The 19,092-nt window shown below is 49.6% G+C and overlaps 1 protein-coding gene across 4 annotated transcripts in view; it reads left to right on the top strand.

Annotated features, from left to right (window-relative positions):
* The window catches only part of ATP8B3 (ATPase phospholipid transporting 8B3), a 62,396-nt gene that overhangs the window by 26,608 nt on the left and 16,696 nt on the right, over positions 1-19,092 (top strand). For all 4 annotated transcript variants that reach the window (XM_081895401.1, XM_081895402.1, XM_081895400.1 and 1 more), the window contains exons 11-21: positions 1,505-1,593; positions 2,306-2,499; positions 4,731-4,939; positions 5,408-5,439; positions 6,830-6,986; positions 9,370-9,558; positions 10,538-10,650; positions 13,067-13,231; positions 15,241-15,352; positions 16,668-16,743; positions 17,998-18,139. In XM_081895401.1, coding sequence (XP_081751527.1) covers positions 1,505-1,593; positions 2,306-2,499; positions 4,731-4,939; positions 5,408-5,439; positions 6,830-6,986; positions 9,370-9,558; positions 10,538-10,650; positions 13,067-13,231; positions 15,241-15,352; positions 16,668-16,743; positions 17,998-18,139 — 1,478 coding nt within the window. The remainder of the gene's footprint in view (positions 1-1,504; positions 1,594-2,305; positions 2,500-4,730; positions 4,940-5,407; positions 5,440-6,829; positions 6,987-9,369; positions 9,559-10,537; positions 10,651-13,066; positions 13,232-15,240; positions 15,353-16,667; positions 16,744-17,997; positions 18,140-19,092) is intronic.

Below are 19,092 nucleotides of genomic sequence, written 5' to 3'. Positions count from 1 at the left end.
GGTCACGAAGAGGCGGACACCACTAAACGACTAAACAACAACAACATATATAAAGTTAGGCCCCTGGCGATGCTACAATGTTGGTGTGCCTATCCTGAGCTGATCATTGCAACAGACGTTGCCAAAACACCTTTTCCTGTGCCGAAATTCCGCAACATAAAGGCTCTATTCTTCCTCCTCTTTTTCCCCTCTCAACCCTGTGCCCTGGGCTGACTTCTGAAAGCAGAAAGCATTAAGGAACTCGCCTTACCAGTTTCCCCGAGGCCTTTAGTGACGCCTAATCTCATGACAGATCTCTGGCCGCGCCGGGTAACAGCAGCAGCAATGCGGAGGCAGTTTAGGAAAGATTACAAGCCGGTTTGACACGGTTTCTTGACACACATGGGAGAGAGAAGTAGCTGTGTTGGTCCAGGGTAGCCAAAGTCCCGCCCTGCAAATTATTATAATTATCATCGTGGGACTACAACTCCCACTGCCCATTTCCACTCTTCCACTGAGCATGCTAAAAGGTAAAGGGACCCCTGACCATTAGGTCCAGTTGTGACCAACTCTGGGGTTGCAGCGCTCATCTCGCTTTACTGGCCGAGGGAGCCGGCGTACAGCTTCTGGGTCATGTGGCCAGCAGGACTAAGCCGCTTCTGGCGAACCAGAGCAGCGCACGAAAACGCCGTTTACCTTCCCCCGGAGTGGTACCTATTTATCTACTTGCATTTTGACATTTCGAACTGCTAGGTGGGCAGGAGCTGGGACCGAGCAACGGGAGCTCACCCTGTCATTGCGGGGATTCGAACCACCGACCTTCCGATCGGCAAGTCCTAGGCTCTGGTTTAACCCACAGCACCACCCGCGTCCCGACTGAGTGTGCTAGAGCGCTCCAAAAGTCACAAGCACTCTTAGAGTTGGAGTTGTACAGTGCAAAGACGGAGTTCACAAAAACACAACCTCCACAGACTTGGCTGAATGTCAGGCCTAATGAGCGGAGCACCTCTTTCCTCCATGAACATCAGTTGCAGAGATCAAAAGTCCCTGCCTCCTCCCCAGGGCTTTTCCCAAGCAATCGGAGACTGCGCCTGAATGCAGCCAAGGTCTCCTCTGCCCTTTTCATGCCTCTCCTGGTTCTAGGTTGTCACAGAAAGAGGGGAGACGCTTGTGCCTCTTCCCCAGCCAAACTCATCTCTGCCTCTTGGCCTCCGTCCTCGCCAGCCTTCTGCATTCCTCTCTTTGTTTTTTAAGTTTTCATTTTTACTTTTCAAGTTTATACATTTCATTAGTTTTGCAATCAATTTTCACAGGAGAAATGTTGGAGGGGATGGAATAGGACATCCCTTTTTTCACGGGAGAAACATTGGAGGGGATGGAATAGGATGTCCCCTTTTTCACAGGAGAAACGTTGGAGGGGATGGAATAGGACGTCCCTCTTTTCAGGGGAGAAACGTTGGAGGGGGTGGAATAGGACGTCCCTATTTTCATCAGAGAATTGTATTCAAATATCTCTCCTCCACAGGCTTCGATTCCAAAATCATGAAAAACTGTGGGAAAATCAAGCTGAAAAAGACCAAACTCAGCCATCTGATGGATCGCTTGGTGCTACTGGTAAAAATATTTGGCTGTCCCTCCCTGATATTTGTGTGTATCTCCTCACCCATGGGAGCTAGAAGTTTTCTTTTCTTTTCTTTTCTTTTCTTTTCTTTTCTTTTCTTTTCTTTTCTTTTCTTTTCTTTTCTTTTCTTTTCTCTTCTCTTTTCTTTTCTTGTATTTTTACAAAGTAATAATCTGAAATAACGGACGCGGCTGCCACTGTGGGTTAAACCACAGAGCCTAGGACTTGCTGATCAGAAGGTCAGCGGTTCAAATCCCCGCAATGACGGGGTGAGCTCCCGTTGCTCGGTCCCTGCTCCTGCCCACCTAGCAGTTCGAAAGCACATCAAAGTGCAAGTAGATAAATAGGCACCACTCTGGCGGGAAGGTAAACAGCGTTTCCGTGCGCTGCTCTGCTTCGCCAGAAGCGGCTTAGTCCTGCTGGCCACATGACCCGGAAGCTGGATGCCGGCTCCCTCGGCCAGTAAAGCAAGATGAGCACCGCGACCCCAGAGTCGGCCACGACTGGACCTAATGGTCAGGGGTCCCTTTACCTTTACTAAGGGAAAGCGGGACATTCCAGGGTAAAATCAGAAACCAGGGCAGCTTCTGTAAATCTGGGACTGTCCTTGGAAAACTGGGACGCCTGGTGGGTCTGGAGTTGGGAGTGACTGGCCCAGAGTCTTCTCCCAACGAAGGGCTGACCCTTCTTTGCTTCTCTCTGCAGATCACCACCTCACTCTTCCTCATCTCCTTCGCCCTGGCGGTCGGCTCCGGAGTATCTGCCGAGAGGTTCCGGGAACAGCACGCCTACCTCTTTGCTTTCTACAGCACCACGAGCTCCATCCAATACGCCTTCTTTGCCTTCTGGGGATTCCTCATCCTTCTCAGCCTGGTCATCCCCATGTCTATGCTCATCACGTAAGTCAGAGAATCATAGAGTTGGAAGAGACCCCAAGGGCCATCGAGTCCAACCCCCTGCCAAGCAGGAAACACCATCAGAGCACTCCTGACATATGGTTGTCAAGCCTCTGCTTCAAGACCTCCAAAGAAGGAGACTCCACCACACTCCTTGGCAGCAAATTCCACTGTCCAACAGCTCTTACTGTCAGGAAGTTCTTCCTAATGTTGAGGTGGAATCTTCTTTCTTGTAGTTTGGATCCATTGCTCCGTGTCCGCTTCTCTGGAGCAGCAGAAAACAGCCTTTCTCCCTCCTCTATGTGACATCCTTTTATATATTTGAACATGGCTATCATATCACCCCTTAACCTCCTTTCCTCCAGGCTAAACATGCCCAGCTCCCTTAGCCGTTTCTCGTAAGGCATCGTTTCCAGGCCTTTGACCATTTTGGTTGCCCTCCTCTGGACACGTTTCAGTTTGTCAGTGTCCTTCTTGAACTGTGGTGCCCAGAACTGGACACAGTACTCCAGGTGAGGTCTGACCAGAGCACAATACAGTGGCACTATTACTTCCCTTGATCTAGATGCTATACTCCTATTGATGCAGTCCAGAATTGCATTGGCTTTTTTAGCTGCCGCGTCACACTGTTTTCGTCAGCCGCCTCCTCTTCCTCGGGCAGCCGCGATCGGAGAGGCATGAGAGGACTGTGTCTCAGCATCGACTGCCTCACTCCGGGGCCCATATTGACTGGTTGGCGGGAGTATAGGGTCACCCAATGAGGACAATGCAGGTTGAATTATACAGCCCCTGGAAACTCTACGATTCCATTGTACACTGGTACCTCGGGTTAAGAACTTAATTTGTTCCGGAGGTCCGTTCTTAACCTGAAACCGTTCTTAACCTGAAGCACCACTTTAGCTAATAGTGCCTTCTGTTGCCGCCACGCGATTTCTGTTCCCATCCTGAAGCAAAGTTCTTAACTCGAGGTACTATTTTTGGGTTAGCGGAGTCTGTAACCTGAAGCGTATGTAACCTGAAGCGCCTGTAAGCCGAGGTACCACTGTATACCACTTTTCCTGTGACCATAACATTCCTCATTGGCTAACTCCTTAGTTAATCACAGCAACGTCCCCACAGACTGAAGGGTGGTACAGGAACTGAGTTGTGCAACATCCCCTCCAATGTTTCTTCCACAAAAAGAGGGATGTCCTATTCCATCCCCTCCAATGTTTCTCCCCTGAAAATAGAGATGTTCTATTCCATCCCCTCCAATGTTTCTCCCCTGAAAATAGGGACGTCCTATTCCATCCCCTCCAACGTTTCTCCCCTGAAAAGAGGGACGTCCTATTCCATCCCCTCCAACGTTTCTCCCTGAAAATAGGGACGTCCTATTCCATCCCTTCCAATGTTTCTTCAATGAAAATAGGGACGTCCTATTCCATCCCTTCCAATGTTTCTCCCATGAAAATAGGGACGTCCTATTCCATCCCCTCTAATGTTTCTCTGATGAAAATAGGGACGTCCTATGCCATCCCCTCCAACGTTTCTCCCCTGAAAATAGGGACGTCCTATTCCATCCCTTCCAATGTTTCTCCCATGAAAATAGGGACGTCCTATTCCATCCACTCCAATGTTTCTCCCATGAAAATAGGGACATCCTATTCCACCCCTCCAATATTTCTCCCATGAAAATAGGGACGTCCTATTCCATCCCCTCCAACATTTCTCCTGTGAAAATTGGGCCATCGCCCAGCCACGGTGGGCAGCTCCCAACAGAATATTAATAACACGATAAAACATCAAACGTTAAAAACTTCCCTAAACAGGGCTGCCTTCAGATGTCTTCTGAAAGTCAGACAATTGTTTATTTCCTTGACATCTGATGAGAGGGCGCCACCACCGAGAAGGCCCTCTGCCTGGTTCCCTGTAACCTCGCTTCTCGCAGTGAGGGAACTGCCAGAAGACCGTGGGAGAGTGGCAACAGTGACAACAGGATGCTGGATTTAGAAAGGCCCTGATTGCAGAATCGTAGAATTGTAGAATTGGAAGGGACCCCAAGGTTCATCTAGTCGAACCCCACCAAAGCATCCAGGTCAGGACCTCTGCTCTGAAACCTCCAAGGAAAGGGAAGGGGAGTCCACAAGCTAGGAGGACCATTCTGATGTTCAGTAGGTTGTTCCAGCATTCCTCCACAAGCCACAAAAGTCTTCTTTTCCTGTTCAGTGATTGTGGATTTTTTCTCCCCGGCGCAGGTTCGAATTCATATACCTGGTCAACAGTTGTTTCATCAACTGGGACAGGGAAATGTACTACGCTCCGAAGGACATGCCAGCGAAAGCTCGGAGCACCAGTCTGAACGACCAGCTGGGGCAGATAGAATATGTCTTCTCGGATAAGACAGGGACGTTGACCCAGAACATCATGACCTTCAAGAAATGTTGTATCAACGGGGTGATATACGGTAAAGTCCTGCTTGGGATCTCACTGGGATTTAGGAAAAAGTCCTACATTTCTGTCTAGGCAAGCTTCAGAATGGGCAGGGCGACAAATGCAATTTTTTTTAACCTTTTGTGCGCCAGGATAGCTTTTGCACACATTTTTTTTAATCATTTATTTGGTTTTCCAAATTAAATTTTTAAAGTCCAACTTACAACTTCAAAACAAGATCCCAAGGAATCTCCCGGACTTCCCTCCTCCTCCCCTTTGTGGGTCCTGCTGTGAATCATTTCCTCCTGCATCTTTTACGATAATCCGGAATCTCTTCACCTCTCCATTGTGTCCAAAATTCGTCATTAAACTACAAGTGATATTTTCAGTCCTGCTAATCATTTTACAATGGTTTTTAAGATAACTTATAACCCCCCCCCAATTCCTTATTAACATTTTGGTCTTCCTGATTTCTGATTCTTCCTTTTGGAAATATTTGCAGGTTCACAGAACAGCGCCCAAGACAAGTCAATGGTAGGTTGTATATTCTTGCTGTAAATTACAGGGGTTCATCACGAGATTGGTTTCCTTTACGATTGCACCCCAAGCCATGGTTTCTCATTCCATGGTTTATTAAAACCATGGTTTCTCATGGCATGTGAGCCCAGCAGCTTAACCATGGTTTGCTGTCAACAGTTTGCCAGGTTTTGTTTGAACGCCGTGCCCCAAAGGACAAAACAGGAAGCAAGACTGCCTGGGAAGCAAACCCTGGTTAACCTGCTGTTTGCTAAGCAAACCATGGCTTCGCATTATGTGCTAACTGAGCCATTGTTGCCACATGAGAGAGGTCTGTGCACATGGGAGCTATTGACATATTGGACTTCTTTGAAGCTGGAGTGTGGGAATCTTCTCGTACCACAAGGCCCACAGTGTGGAAACGTTCTTCTCCGAAAGCTTACGAATAGCTGCATATCTGTGTGAGTGTCTGGAGGCGGTTGGAGGATGGATGGCGGCCAACAGATTGAGGTTGAATCCTGACAAGACAGAAGGACTGTTTTGGCGGGACAGGAGGCGGGCAGGTGTGGAGGACTCCCTGGTCCTGAATGGGGTAACTGTGCACCTGAAGGACCAGGTGTGCAGCCTGGGGGTCATTTTGGACTCACCGCTGTCCATGGAGGTGCAGTTCAATTCTGTGTCCAGGGTAGCTCCCTCTGGTACACAGGATGAGACCCTCCCTGCCCACAGACTGTCTGGCCAGAGTGGTGCATGCTCTAGTTATCTCTTGCTTGGACTACTGCCATGCGCTCTACTTGGGGCTGCCTTTGAAGTTGACCTGGAAACTGCAACTAATCCAGAATGCGGCAGCCAGACTGGGGACTGGGAGCGGCCGCCGAGACCACATAACACCGGTCCTGAAACACCTACATTGGCTCCCATGACGTTTCTGAGCACAATTCAAAGTGTTGGTGCTGACCTTGAAAGCCCTAAACGGCCCAGTAGACCTGAAGGAGCGTCTCCACCCCAGACACCTGGGTCCACCTCCCGAGGGCCTTCTGGCGGTTCCCTCCCTGTGAGAAGTGAGATTACAGGGAAGCTGGCAGAGGGCCTTCTCGGTGGTGGCGCCCGCCCTGTGGAACGCCCTCCCGTCAGATGACAAAGAAATAAACAACTATCTGACTTTTAGAAGACATCTGAAGGCAGCTCTGTTTAGGGAAGCTTTTAATGTTTGATTGTGTTTTAAATATTTTCTGTTGGAAGCCACCCAGAGTGGCTGGGGAAACCCAGCCAGATGGGTGGGGTATAAATAATAAATTGTTGTTGTTTCTGACCTGAGTGTGTGTGAAGACGGAATCTGATGGTTTGCAGCTTCCCCAGGGTTCTTCCTCATCATTAACCTCTTAACTTCATTTCTTCCCCTCTCCAGGAGACTGATTTGAAGTGGAACAAGTACTTGGATAGTAAGCTGGAATTTTACGACCAGCAGCTCCTGGCAAACATCCGACGAAAGGACGACCCCATGGTGAAGGAATTCATGCGTCTCCTGGCAATCTGCCACACTGTCATGGTTGAGGAGAAAGAGAGTGAGTGGCTGCTTTTAACTAATATAAAAGTGTAATAAAACAGCAAGCGTTTAAAACTTTCCTGAGCAGGGCTGCCTTCAGGTGTCTTCTAAAAGTCAGATAATTGTTTATCTCCTCAACATCTGACGGGAAGGCGTTCCACAGGGAGGGCGCCACCACTGAGAAGGCCCTGAAAAGCTCGAAAGGCGTGCGTGTTTTCGTGAGAATGTTTCACCCAAGCGTGCAAAGAATTTCTTTGCCGATCCCTCGTAGCCGAGTAAGATCTTCCATAAACACGGTTTTAGCAATGAGTCCGTAAGTGACTGTAGAGGCCAGTTCTGGACCCACACGTCCTTCCACAGTGGGGAGATAGGTTTCTGGGCAGGAGTTGACCCCGGTGAGGGTTTGCCAAGCATGCCTTCCTCTTAGCACGTTTCTCCCTTGCGTCCATGACACCTTTGGTCAAAGCTGTTCTCCAACTGGAGTGCTCGCAGGCCAGTGTATCGCAATTGTCGGTGTTTATACTACATTTTTTAAAAAATTGCCTGAATGGCAGCAAGGCTGAGTAAGGTAAAGGTAAAGGGACCCCTGACCATGAGGTCCAGTCGTGGCCGACTGGGGTTGCGGCGCTCATCTCGCTTTACTGGCCAAGGGAGCCAGCGTACAGCTTCCGGGTCATGTGGCCAGCAGGACAAAGCCGCTTCTGGCGAACCAGAGCAGCACACGGAAACGCCGTTTACCTTCCCGCTGGAGTGGTACCTATTTATCTACTTGCACTCTGAGGTGCTTTTGAACTGCTAGGTTGGCAGGAGCTGGGACCGAGCAACGTGAGCTCACCCCGTCGCAGGGATTTGAACCGCTAACCTTCTGATCGGCAAGTCCTAGGCTCTGTGGTTTAACCCACAGCGTCACCCGCATCCCCCAGCAAGGCTGAACTGGGGTGCAATTCCCTGCTCAGATCAACCCTAGTGTGAAATAAACTCTAGGTCTATGAATGAGGGTCAGGAAGGTTGAAATGGGATATAAGGCGCAGCTCGTTCCATACCCTAGCAGGAAGTAAACAAAGTCATAGAATAATGAGGACTAGAATCCTCTTTGAGGAAGTGCATGTCTCTGAAAAATTTCTGGCTCCCGCTAGCTGTTGTTTCAGCTTCTCTGACACCTGAGCGGTGCTGTTATTCTTACTTTCCCATGACAATACCGACAGGGTTCTGGATGGAAGCCAGAAACCACAGCTTGATAGTAGATACAAAGGATTTATTTGTTTGTGTGTTTAAAAAGCCTTTTTAATTATTGTACTCAGCCCAATGTAAGCAGATACTTTCCTTGTCGAGCTAATTCCATGGCGTGACCCTTTAAGTCGTTAACGGGAAAAATGCAGGGCAGCACCTCTGCCTGGCAACGAGATGGGATTTGGGCCCATTTGTTTTGCAGCGAGAAGAGGAAATATTTGCGGCACATTTTACGGACACTGCCCCTTTTGTTTCTGTTTTGAATGGCAATTCTGTCGCTTTTGTAATGCAAAGTTCAGCAGAAACGTCGAACCAGGGGTTTGGCTTGGCCCCACAACCATGGGTTTCCTAGGCCCTGGAGCCGAAATTTGTGGGTGCTGTTAACAGAGAAATCTGAGGGCTCCCTTGGACAAAAACAAGGACACCAGCCAGGAATACCAGAGCAAAACAGCAGCCAGTCGGCTTGGTCTTTATTGAAGACGGTCGCGACAAGACTCCCACCTGCCACCAGGTGGAACAAGATGGAAACCCCAAACAAAAGAGAACCCAAACTTTTATTAGCTGCTAATCCCCATATTACACCCCCCCAAACTACATCACTCATACATCACGGTTACATCATGAAAGGGGAGGTCTGGTGGCCGTAATCTGAGCATCCTGGACCCTGCCCCATGGTTCCCCTTGCCCTCCACCAAACACCCATCAATATGAAACGATACGATAATCTTTATTGTCATTGTTCCATACAGAACAACGAAATTGAAAAAAATCTACACCAGACATTCAAAAACCCACAAGCCTGCTATCCCAGCCTGGTTAACCCCCTAAAAACTCTGATACCCCGTAATTAAATATGATGCACTCCCACAGAGACTACCTTACACTGTGTTTAAAACCAAAACCTCATTTGGATAAAAATTGTTTCTTAGGCGACTAGTCCTAGTCTTTATAACCCTGTACCTTCTTCCAGAAGGCAGAAGCTGAAAGAGATCATCAAGTGTAACAAAAGAGATATTTACATTTCCCTGTTTCCCAGCCAAGTTCCTCACACCCTTTTGTCTTCATCTGGGTTTGTTATTTCTGGAATGGCTACCTGTCTGGCACTCAGGTATCAGGAGGCCAGGGATTCTGGCGATGAACATCTGCTCTCCTCCCTCCCCAATTTCTCATAGATCAGCTGGTCTACCAAGCAGCTTCGCCGGACGAGGAAGCCCTGGTGACCGCGGCCAGGAACCTGGGCTACGTCTTCCTGTCTCGAACGCAGGACACGGTCACCATCAGCGAACTTGGGGTGGAGAGAACCTACAAGGTGCTGGCCCTCCTGGACTTCAACAGCGTCCGCAAACGGATGTCCATCGTGGGTCAGTGTTTTGTGGGCCCATAATCACAGAATCGTAGAGTTGGAAAAGGGGACACTGAAAATCATCGGCCGCTGTCCCATATGGAAATCCATAAGGGTCCTTGACATCTGAAGGGAGGGCGTTCCACAGGGCGGGCGCCACCACCGAGAAGGCCCTTTGCCTGGTTCTCTGTAACCTCACTTCTCCCAGGGAGGGAACCACCAGATGGCCCTCAGGAGATGGACCCTGGCTGAACGATGGGGGTGGAGACGCTCCTTCAGGGATACTGGGCTGTTTAGGGCTTTCAAGGTCAGCACCAACACTTTGAATTGTGCTCGGAAACATCCTGGGAGCCAACGTAGCATATTTTCGCTCTATAAGACGCACCAGACCACAAGACGCTCCTAGTTTTTGGAGGAGGAAAACAAGAAAAAAAATATTCTGAATCTCAGAAGCCAGAACAGCAAGAGGGATCACTGCGCAGTGAAAGCAGCGATCTCTCTTGCTGTTCTGGCTTCTGGGATAGCTGCGCAGCCTGCATTCGCTCCATAAGACGCACACACATTTCCCCTTACTTTGTAGGAGGGAATAAGTGAGTCTTATAGAGCAAAAAATACGGTAGGCCTTTCAGGACCGGTGTTATGTGGTCTCGGCGGCCGCTCCCAGTCGCCAGTCTGGCTGCCGCATTCTGGATTAATTGTAGTTTCCGGGTCACCTTCAAAGGTAGCCTCACATAGAGCGCATGGCAGTAGTCCAAGCGCATTTTTCACGGATGGGAAACTTCATCCTTCTGGATGTTGCCAGACTACAACTCCCATCAACCCCAACGGTCAGGGATGATGGGAGTTGGAGTCCAAGAACATCTGGAACGGTCAGAGGTTTCCCACCTTTGGTAAACAGATGATGTCTCTCTCTCTCTCTCTCTCTCTCTCTCTCTCTCTCTCTCTCTCTCTCTCTCTCTCTCTCTCAACTTAAGGGTTTTTGTTTCTCCACCCCACAGTGCGGGACCCCGAAGGCCATATCAAGCTTTACACCAAAGGAGCAGACACTGTGATCCTGGAGAGACTCCACAGAGACCGTGCGAACGAAGGATGCACCGTCAAGGCTCTGGACGTAAGTCTTCACAAGCGGGTGGAAGCTGGTGTGACTTAGTGGTCCGAGTGTCGGACTAAGATCTGGACAGCCAGGGTTCGAATTCCCAGCTGGCTGGCTGACTGACCTCAAGAAGAAGAAGAGGAGGAGTTTGGATTTGATATCCTGCTTTATCACTACCCGAAGGAGTCTCAGCGAGTGGCGCTGTGGGTTAAACCACAGAGCCTAGGACTTGCCGATCAGAAGGTCGGCGGTTCGAATCCCATTGAGCTCCCATTGCTCGGTCCCTGCTCCTGCCCACCTAGCAGTTCGAAAGCACCTCAAAGTGCAAGTAGATAAGTAGGTACATCAACTAGGTTGATGCCACCGCTCAGGGGTGCGCTTTAGGCCCTGACCTCCATAGGCTTTGGACGAGGCAACGCCCCCCGGAATCCTTTACCGGACTACCCTTCAGTATATGGGGGAGGTGATTGCGCTCCCCCCAACACATCTACATAACAATACCCCTACCAATGCCTAATCGCCAAAACCAAAGGAGTTGTGACAATTTGCTACGAGGTAGGGACGTGGGTGGCGCTGTGGGTTAAACCACAGAGCCTAGGACTTGCTGATCAGAAGGTTGGTGGTTCGAATCCCCGCAATGACGGGGTGAGCTCCTGTTGCTCGGTCCCTGCTCCTGCCCTCCTAGCAGTTCGGAAGCACACCAGTGCAAGTAGATAAGTAGGTCCCGCTCCGGCGGGAAGGTATACGGCATTTCCGTGCGCTGCTCTGGTTCGCCAGAAGCAGCTCAGTCATGCTGGCCACATGACCCGGAAGCTGTACGCCGGCTCCCTCGGCCAGTAAAGTGAGATGAGCGCCGCAACCCCAGAGTCGGCCACGACTGGACCTGATGGTCAGGGGTCCCTTTACCTTTAAGGAGTCTCAAAGCGGCTAACAATCTCCTTTCCCTTCCTCCCCCACAACAAACACTCTGTAAGGTGAGTGGGGCTGAGAGACTTCAGAGAAGTGTGACTGGCCCAAGGTCACCCAGCAGCTGCAGGTGGAGGAGCGGGGAAGCGAACCCGGTTCACCAGATTACGAGTACACCGCTCCTAACCACTACACCACACTGGCTCTCAAGTCAACTCCCTCTCCCTCACAAATTTGTGAGGATAAAACAGGGGGGAGAAGATCTCCGTACGCTGCCTTGAGCTCCTCAAAATAATGTAAATGTAAAAATGAATGCGCCCACAGACTTGTAGCTGATGAACGAGGCTGTTTATTTGAGGGGGGAATGAAACATTGCCACCAGAATTCCACCTGTCCTAAATCGAAACATTGAAGTGAGCTTAGGTCCTTTCAGCAAAGCTAAAGTAAGATTCTAGACCTCATGGTGGTGACTAAAGGGAACATAGGAAGATGCCTTTGACAGAGTCAGACCACTGGTCTAGCTAGTTCAATGTTGTTGACACTGGCTGGCAGCAGCTGTCCTTCAGGATTTTAGACAGGGATATGTCCCAGTCCTAGCGATTAAAAAATCAAACATTAAAAACTTCCCTAAAGAGGGCTGCCTTCAGATGTCTTCTAAAAGTCTGATAGTTGTTGTTCTCTTTGACATCTGGTGGGAGGGCGTTCCACAGGGCGGGCGCCACCACCGAGAAGGCCCTCTGCCTGGTTCCCTGTAACCTCGCTTCTCGCAGGGAGGGAACCGCCAGAAGTCCCTCAGAGCTGGACCTCAGTGTCCGGGCAGAACGATGGGGGTGGAGACGCCCCTTCAGATCTAGTGGGCCATTTAGGGCTTTCAAGGTCAGCACCAACCCTTTGAATTGTGCTCGGAAACATCCTGGGAGCCAATGTAGGTCTTTCAGGACCGGTGTTATATGGTCTTGCCGGCCGCTCCCAGTCCCCAGTCTGGCAGCCGCATTCTGGATTAGTTGCAGTTTCCAGGTCACTTTCAAAGGCAGCCCCACATAGAGCGCATGGCAGTAGTCCAAGCGCGAGATAACTAGAGCATGCACCACTCTGGCCAGACAGTCTGCGGGCAGGGAGGGTCTCATCCTGCATACCAGATGGAGCTGGGAGACAGCCGCCCTGGACACAGAATGGACCTGCGCCTCCATGGACGGCTGTGAGTCCAAAGAAGAAGAGTTTGGATTTGATATCCCTCTTTTCACTCCCTTTAAGGAGTCTCAAAGCGGCTAACATTCTCCTTTCCCTTCCTCCCCCACAACAAGCACTCTGTGAGGTGAGTGGGGCTGAGAGACTTCAGAGAAGTGTGGCTGGCCCAAGGTCACCCAGCAGCTGCAGGTGATGAGAGGAGCGGAGATGCGAACCCGGTTTCCCAGATTACGAGTCTACCGCTCTTAACCACTACACCACACTGGCTCCCAGCTACACCACGCTGCCCCCTATTGCAGAAATCCATATTCCCAGCAGTCTCTGCTTTTGCCTCTCCTAGACTTTTGCGGCCGAGACGCTGAGGACTCTGTGCTTGGCGACGAGAGATGTGGACGAGAGCGAGTTTTCCCTGTGGAGTAAGAAACACCACGCTGCCAGCGTCTTGCTGCAGAATCGAGGCCAAGAACTGGACAAGGTTTACGAGGAGATCGAGAGGGATCTCAGGGTAAGATCTCCTTTGGTCAGCAAAAGGCTTCTCCCGCAGCCGGACTTCCCTTTCTACAGGGTGCCAGATGTCATTATTATTATTTATGATTATCACCATTACTGCCACTACTATTAAAAATTTGTGTACCGCTGTACACACACAGGTCTCAGGGTGGTCCGCAGCATAAAACCACAATATAAAACCCCCAAAATACATAATATAATAGGGTTGCCAACAAAAGTTGTTGAGCTTTCCTTTTGGCCAAAGTTGCTGAGCTTTTATTTTTTTCTTTTCTTGCCCTTTTTGCAAAATCTGCCCCCTCCCCCCAAAAAAAACACACCTGAAGTTTGGGAGCTATTTTTTAGGAAATTTGCAAAACAAACAAAATAATAATAATAATAATAATAATAATAATAATAATAATAATAATAATAATAATAGTTTATATCCCACCCTCCCCAGCCGAAGCCGGGCTCAAGGCGGCGAACAACAATAAATTAATACAACATTCTAAAATAATTTCATTATAAAATTACTCCAAATCAAATTGATGGCAACCATTGGGCTATCCACTGTGAAGTTCTGGGAAGATTGCCAAAGGAGGGGATCAGGCTGTGCCCTGGCCAAAGGCCTGGTGGAACAGCTTTGTCTTGCAGGCCCTGCAGAAAGATGTCAAGTCCCGCAGGGCCCTAGTCTCTTGGGACAGAGCGTTCCACCAGATTGGGGCCACAGCCGAAAAAGCCCTGGCTCTAGTTGAGGCCAGCCTAACCTCTCTATGGCCTGGGACCTTCAAGATGTTTTTGTTTGAAGACTGTAAGTTCCTCTGTGGGGGATACCAGGAGAGGCGGTCCTGTAGGTACGAGGGTCCTAGGCCGTATAAAACCCCAACACTGCCTGGGTTTCCCCCAGACAGTTGAACCAATTTTCAAAAATTCAGCCCGGACGCAATATTCAACCGATGAATCCCGGATGTGTCTGGGAAATTCCAGACGTATAGCAGCCCATATAATATCAGTAACAACAAGAACGATCTAGTAATCACCTCTCTCAAATGAGAGAACCAAGGCGTTTGAGTACCAAGGCATTTGAGAACCAAGGTACCGCTGTATTCAGAAAAATAGACAAAGCGATACTCAGAGCCACTAATTAACAAATAAAGGAAACCTCAACCTCCCCCGGTCGAAAAATCATTCGTATCAAGCCCACAATTTCCCCCTTTCAAACTCCCCACCCCACCCAGAAATCTGGTCTCAAGGCTAGCTGTTGCAGATCAGTTGTTGGGGGTCAAGTCAGGAGAGAGGGAGGAGCAAAGCGAAGACGGATGATGGCAGCCAACTGCTTTGCGGTTGACCCGGCTACTTCCCCCCTCCTGAAACGTCCCACGTTCCGTTCCATCGTACGCGCCCCTGTTGGAGTCTGGTATTACAAGCGAGACAGGAGCTGGGGGCAAAAGGTTTTAGGTTAGCTAGAGCATAGCTGTCAACCGTCCCTTATTTGGCGGGACAGTCCCTTATCCCAGCGCCGTGTCCCGCTGCTGTCCCGGATTGATGATGTCCCTTAAATTTCCCGGTTTCAAAGGAAGCAGCTCCTCTCCCTCCCTCCCGGCCAGCCAGGGAGGAGGGAGGCTCCAACTGTGTTGCTTGGCTGCGTTGCTCACCCAGTCAGGAGTCTGAGAACAACTGAGGGGTGGAGCTTGTGCCAATCAAATCGGCCGCGTTGCCTGGGGACTCGCCTTTGCTCAGCGCTTCCCAGCGGAGAGGTGACGGTGGTTTTCCTTGCTGCGTCCCCTTTGCCGGGTTGCTGCACTGTGGGAACCACCGCTTGAGGCTTCGTTTGGCTGCTGGCTGGGCTTTCTGCCTTTGGCTCAGAGGGGCTCAGAAGTCGAACATACCTTTGCCCGGAAAATCCCTTATTCTGGCTGCTGATCCCTTATTTTCGAGGCTGCTGGTCCCTTATTTTCAAATCTGTAAGTTGACAGCTATGAGGTAGAGTTCCATCATTGCCTCAACTTGGTCTTCCTCTCTCAGCTCTTGGGGGCCACGGCTATCGAGGACAAACTGCAAGATGGGGTTCCCGAAACCATCCAGCTCCTCAAAAGGGGAGACATCAAAGTGTGGGTGCTGACAGGAGACAAGCAAGGTAAGGCATCTGTCCCACCAACCCCTACCTGTCCTCAGCCAGCCCCCACCTGGCTGCCTTTACCCCCCCCTTCTTTGACGATCCCTCGTAGCCGATTGTCTTCCACAAACAGGGTTTTCAAAAGTGAGTCCGTAAGTGACTGTGGAGGCCAATTCTGGAACCCCACGTCCTTCCACAGTGGGGACATTGGTTTCCGGGTGGGAGTTGATCCTGGTGAGGGTTTGCCAAGCGTGCCTTCCTCTTGGCACATTTCTCCCTTACGTCCTGAGTTCGAGTGTCTTCAAAGCCCACGACACCTTTGGGAAAGGCTGTTCTCCAACTGGAGCGCTCGCAGGCCAGTGTTTCCCAGTTGTCAGTGTTTATACTACATTTTTTCAATTCTGCGTCCAGGGCAGCTGTCTGCCAGCTCCATCTGGTATGCAGGATGAGACCCTCCCTGCCTGTAGACTGTCTCACCAGAGTGGTGCATGCTCTGGTTATCTCCCACTTGGACTACTGCCATGTGCACTCCGTGGGGCTACCTTGGAAGGTGACCCAGAAACTACAACTACGTAATCCAGAATGCGGCAGCTGGACTGGTGACTGGGAGTGGAGACCACATAACACCGGTTCTGAAAGACCTCCATTGGCTCCCAGGACGTTTCCAGGCACAATTCAAAGTGTTGGTGCTGACCTTGAAAGCCCTAAACGGCCCAGTAGACCTCAAGGAGCGTCTCCACCCCAGTCACCGAGGTCCAGCGCCGAGGGCCTTCTGGCAGTTCCCTCCCTGTGAGAAGCGAGGTTACAGGAAACCAGGCAGATGGCCTTCTTGGTGGTGGCACCCGCCCTGTGGAACGCCCCCCCACCAGATGTCAAGGAAATAAACAACTACCTGACTTTTAGAAGACATCTGAAGGAAGTTTTTAATGTTTAGTGGTGTATTATTTTTTAAATATTCCGTTAGGAGCTGTTGGGCAAACCCAGCCAGATGGGTGGGGTATAAATAAATTATTATTATTATTATTATTATTATTATTATTATTATTATTATTATTACAGTGGTACCTCTGGCTACAAACTTAATTCGTTCCAGAGGTCCATTCTTAACCTGAAACCGTTCTTAACGTGAGGTACCACTTTAGCTAATGGGGCCTCCCGCTCCTGCGCAATTTCTGTTCTCATCCTGAAGCAAAGTTCTTAATCCGAGGTACTACTTCCGGGTTAGTGGAGTCTGTAACCTAAAGTGTTTGTAACCCGAGGTACCACTGTATATAAAAGTGGCCATAGTAGTTGGCGCATCTCATCAGGGCACCCTCATCTCATTTTGTGTTTACAGAGACTGCTGTCAATATTGGCTTTGCCTGTCGACTTCTCTCGGATGACATGAGTATTCTAGAGGAGAGTGAAATCAGGTATGGGTGTCTGCTGAGCTCTAGGTTTGGGGCAAGTAATCTCGGGTGAGAGAACCCCCAGCAGAGATTTAAAATCACAAAACATGCAGTGGAAATGCAGGCTGTTAGACCTTCGAAATATGCCCTCTCTTCCAAAGTTTCCCACTTCTCCTAGCATATATATATATATCTATCAGAAAGTTCTTCCTCATGTTGAGTCTTGTAACCTGAACACATGGTTTACTTACAAGTGCTTCAAAGGTCCGAGTCATGTGCTGTTCCACGCAGCTTTGGAAAAAAATGCACAGGCAGTAGAACTTGGCTTAGTTGCAAAGGGATGAAATTATTCGGTTCCTGGACGCTTCGAATATCGTACGTTTCGACTCCCAAACGCCAAAAACCTGGAAGTAAATGCTTCTGTTTTCAAATGTTTTTTGGAATCTAAATGTGCTACGCAGCTTCCGCTGAGTGCAAGAAGCTCTTGCAACCAATTGGAAGCCTCGTCTCAGTTTTCGAATGTTTCGGAAGCCGAACGGGCTTCTGGAATGGATTTCGTTTGAGAACCCAAGGAAGGCTTGTTAAAGCCATGCGGCTAAGGTGGAGCAACCAGCTTAGCCACCTCACATGTTGAGCTTCTCAGGTAGACAGAGGGATCAAAGGCTTGGTTACCTAGTCCCTCCCCAAGTGAGCTAAGCCTGGCAGGCCAGCTTACTCTATGGTATTAACCCCTTCATGCATTAACACCAGTCTTGAAAGACCTACACTGGCTCCCAGTACATTTCCAAGCACAATTCAAAGTGTTGGTGCTGACCTTGAAAGCCCTAAACGGCCTTGGTCCAGTAGACCTGAAGGAGCATCTCCACCTCCATCGTTCTGCCTGGACACTGAGGTCCAGCTCCGAGGGCCTTCTGGCGGTTCCCTCCCTGCGAGAAGCGAGGTTGCAGGGAACCAGGCAGAGGGCCTTCTCGGTGGTGGCGCCCGCCCTGTGGAACACCCTCCCACCAGATGTCAAAGAGAAAAACAACTACCAAACTTTTAGAAGAAATCTGAAGGCAGCCCTGTTCAGGGAAGCTTTTAATGTTTAATAGGTTGTTGTATTTTAGTGTTTTGCTGGAAGTCGCCCAGAGTGGCTGGGGAAACCCAGCCAAATGGGTGGGGTATAAATAATAAATTATTATTATTATTATTCCTAATCAGACTTAAGTATGTTGGTTATATGAAGAAGTGTGTCAGTGTTTCTGTTTTGGCCCTTCAACCACCCGCCTTGTTTTGCAGCGAGATCCTGGAGCCAGGCTGGTACAGCAATAGCAGCATAGCTAGCAGTGGAGAAGGCCTCTGCAAAGAAAAGTCATTCCTATCTTTCCCGGCCTCCCTGCCACATGGCAAAAAAGCATTGGTGGTCACCGGAGACTTCCTGGTGAGATATATACTTTTGCTGGACCCCTCTTCCTTCCCTCCCAGACTTAAATTCTAGAAATGGAAAGTATTTTTGCAGCCCATTCCACCACCCCCCCAAATATCCTCCAGGCAGTTTGTTGTTGTTGTTGCTGTTTAGTCGTTTAGTCGTGTCCGCCTCTTCATGACCCCCTGGACCAGAGCATGCCAGGCACTCCTGTCTTCCACTTCCTCCCGCAGTTTGGTCAAACTCATGCTGGTAGCTTCGAGAACACTGTCCCACCATCTCATCCTCTGTCGTCCCCTTCTCCTTGTGCCCTCCATCTTTCCCAACATCAGGGTCTTTTCCAGGGAGTCTTCTCTTCTCATGAGGTGGCCAAAGTCTTGGAGCCTCAGCTTCAGGATCTGTCCTTCCAGTGAGCACTCAGGGCTGATTTCCTTCAGAATGGAGAGGTTTGATCTTCTTGCAGTCCATGGGACTCTCAAGAGTCTCCTCCAGCACCAGAATTCAAAAGCATCCATTCTTCGGCCATCAGCCTTCTTTATGGTCCAGCTCTCACTTCCGTACATCACTACTGGGAAAACCAGAGCTTGAACTATACAGACCTTTGTTGGCAAGGTGATGTCTCTGCTTTTTAAGATGCTGTCTAGGTTTGCCATCACTTTTCTCCCAAGAAGCAGGCGTCTTTTAATTTTGTGACTGCTGCAGTGATCATGGAGCCCAAGAAAGTAAAATCTCTCACTGCCTCCATTTCTTCCCCTTCTATTTGCCAGGAGGTGATGGGCCCAGTGGCCATGATCTTCGTTTTTTGATGTTGAGCTTCAGACCATATTTTGCGCTCTCCTCTTTCACCCTCATTAAAAGGTTCTTTAATTCCTCCTCACTTTCTGCTATCAAGGTTGTGTCATCTGCATATCTGAGGTTGTTGATATTTCTTCCGGTGAACTTAATTCCGGCTTGGGATTCATCCAGCC

This window comes from Podarcis melisellensis (assembly GCF_964234715.1).
Source record: "Podarcis melisellensis genome assembly, chromosome: 18".
Classification (NCBI taxonomy): Eukaryota; Metazoa; Chordata; class Lepidosauria; order Squamata; family Lacertidae; genus Podarcis; species Podarcis melisellensis.
This window is presented reverse-complemented; position numbering and strand designations above follow the sequence as displayed.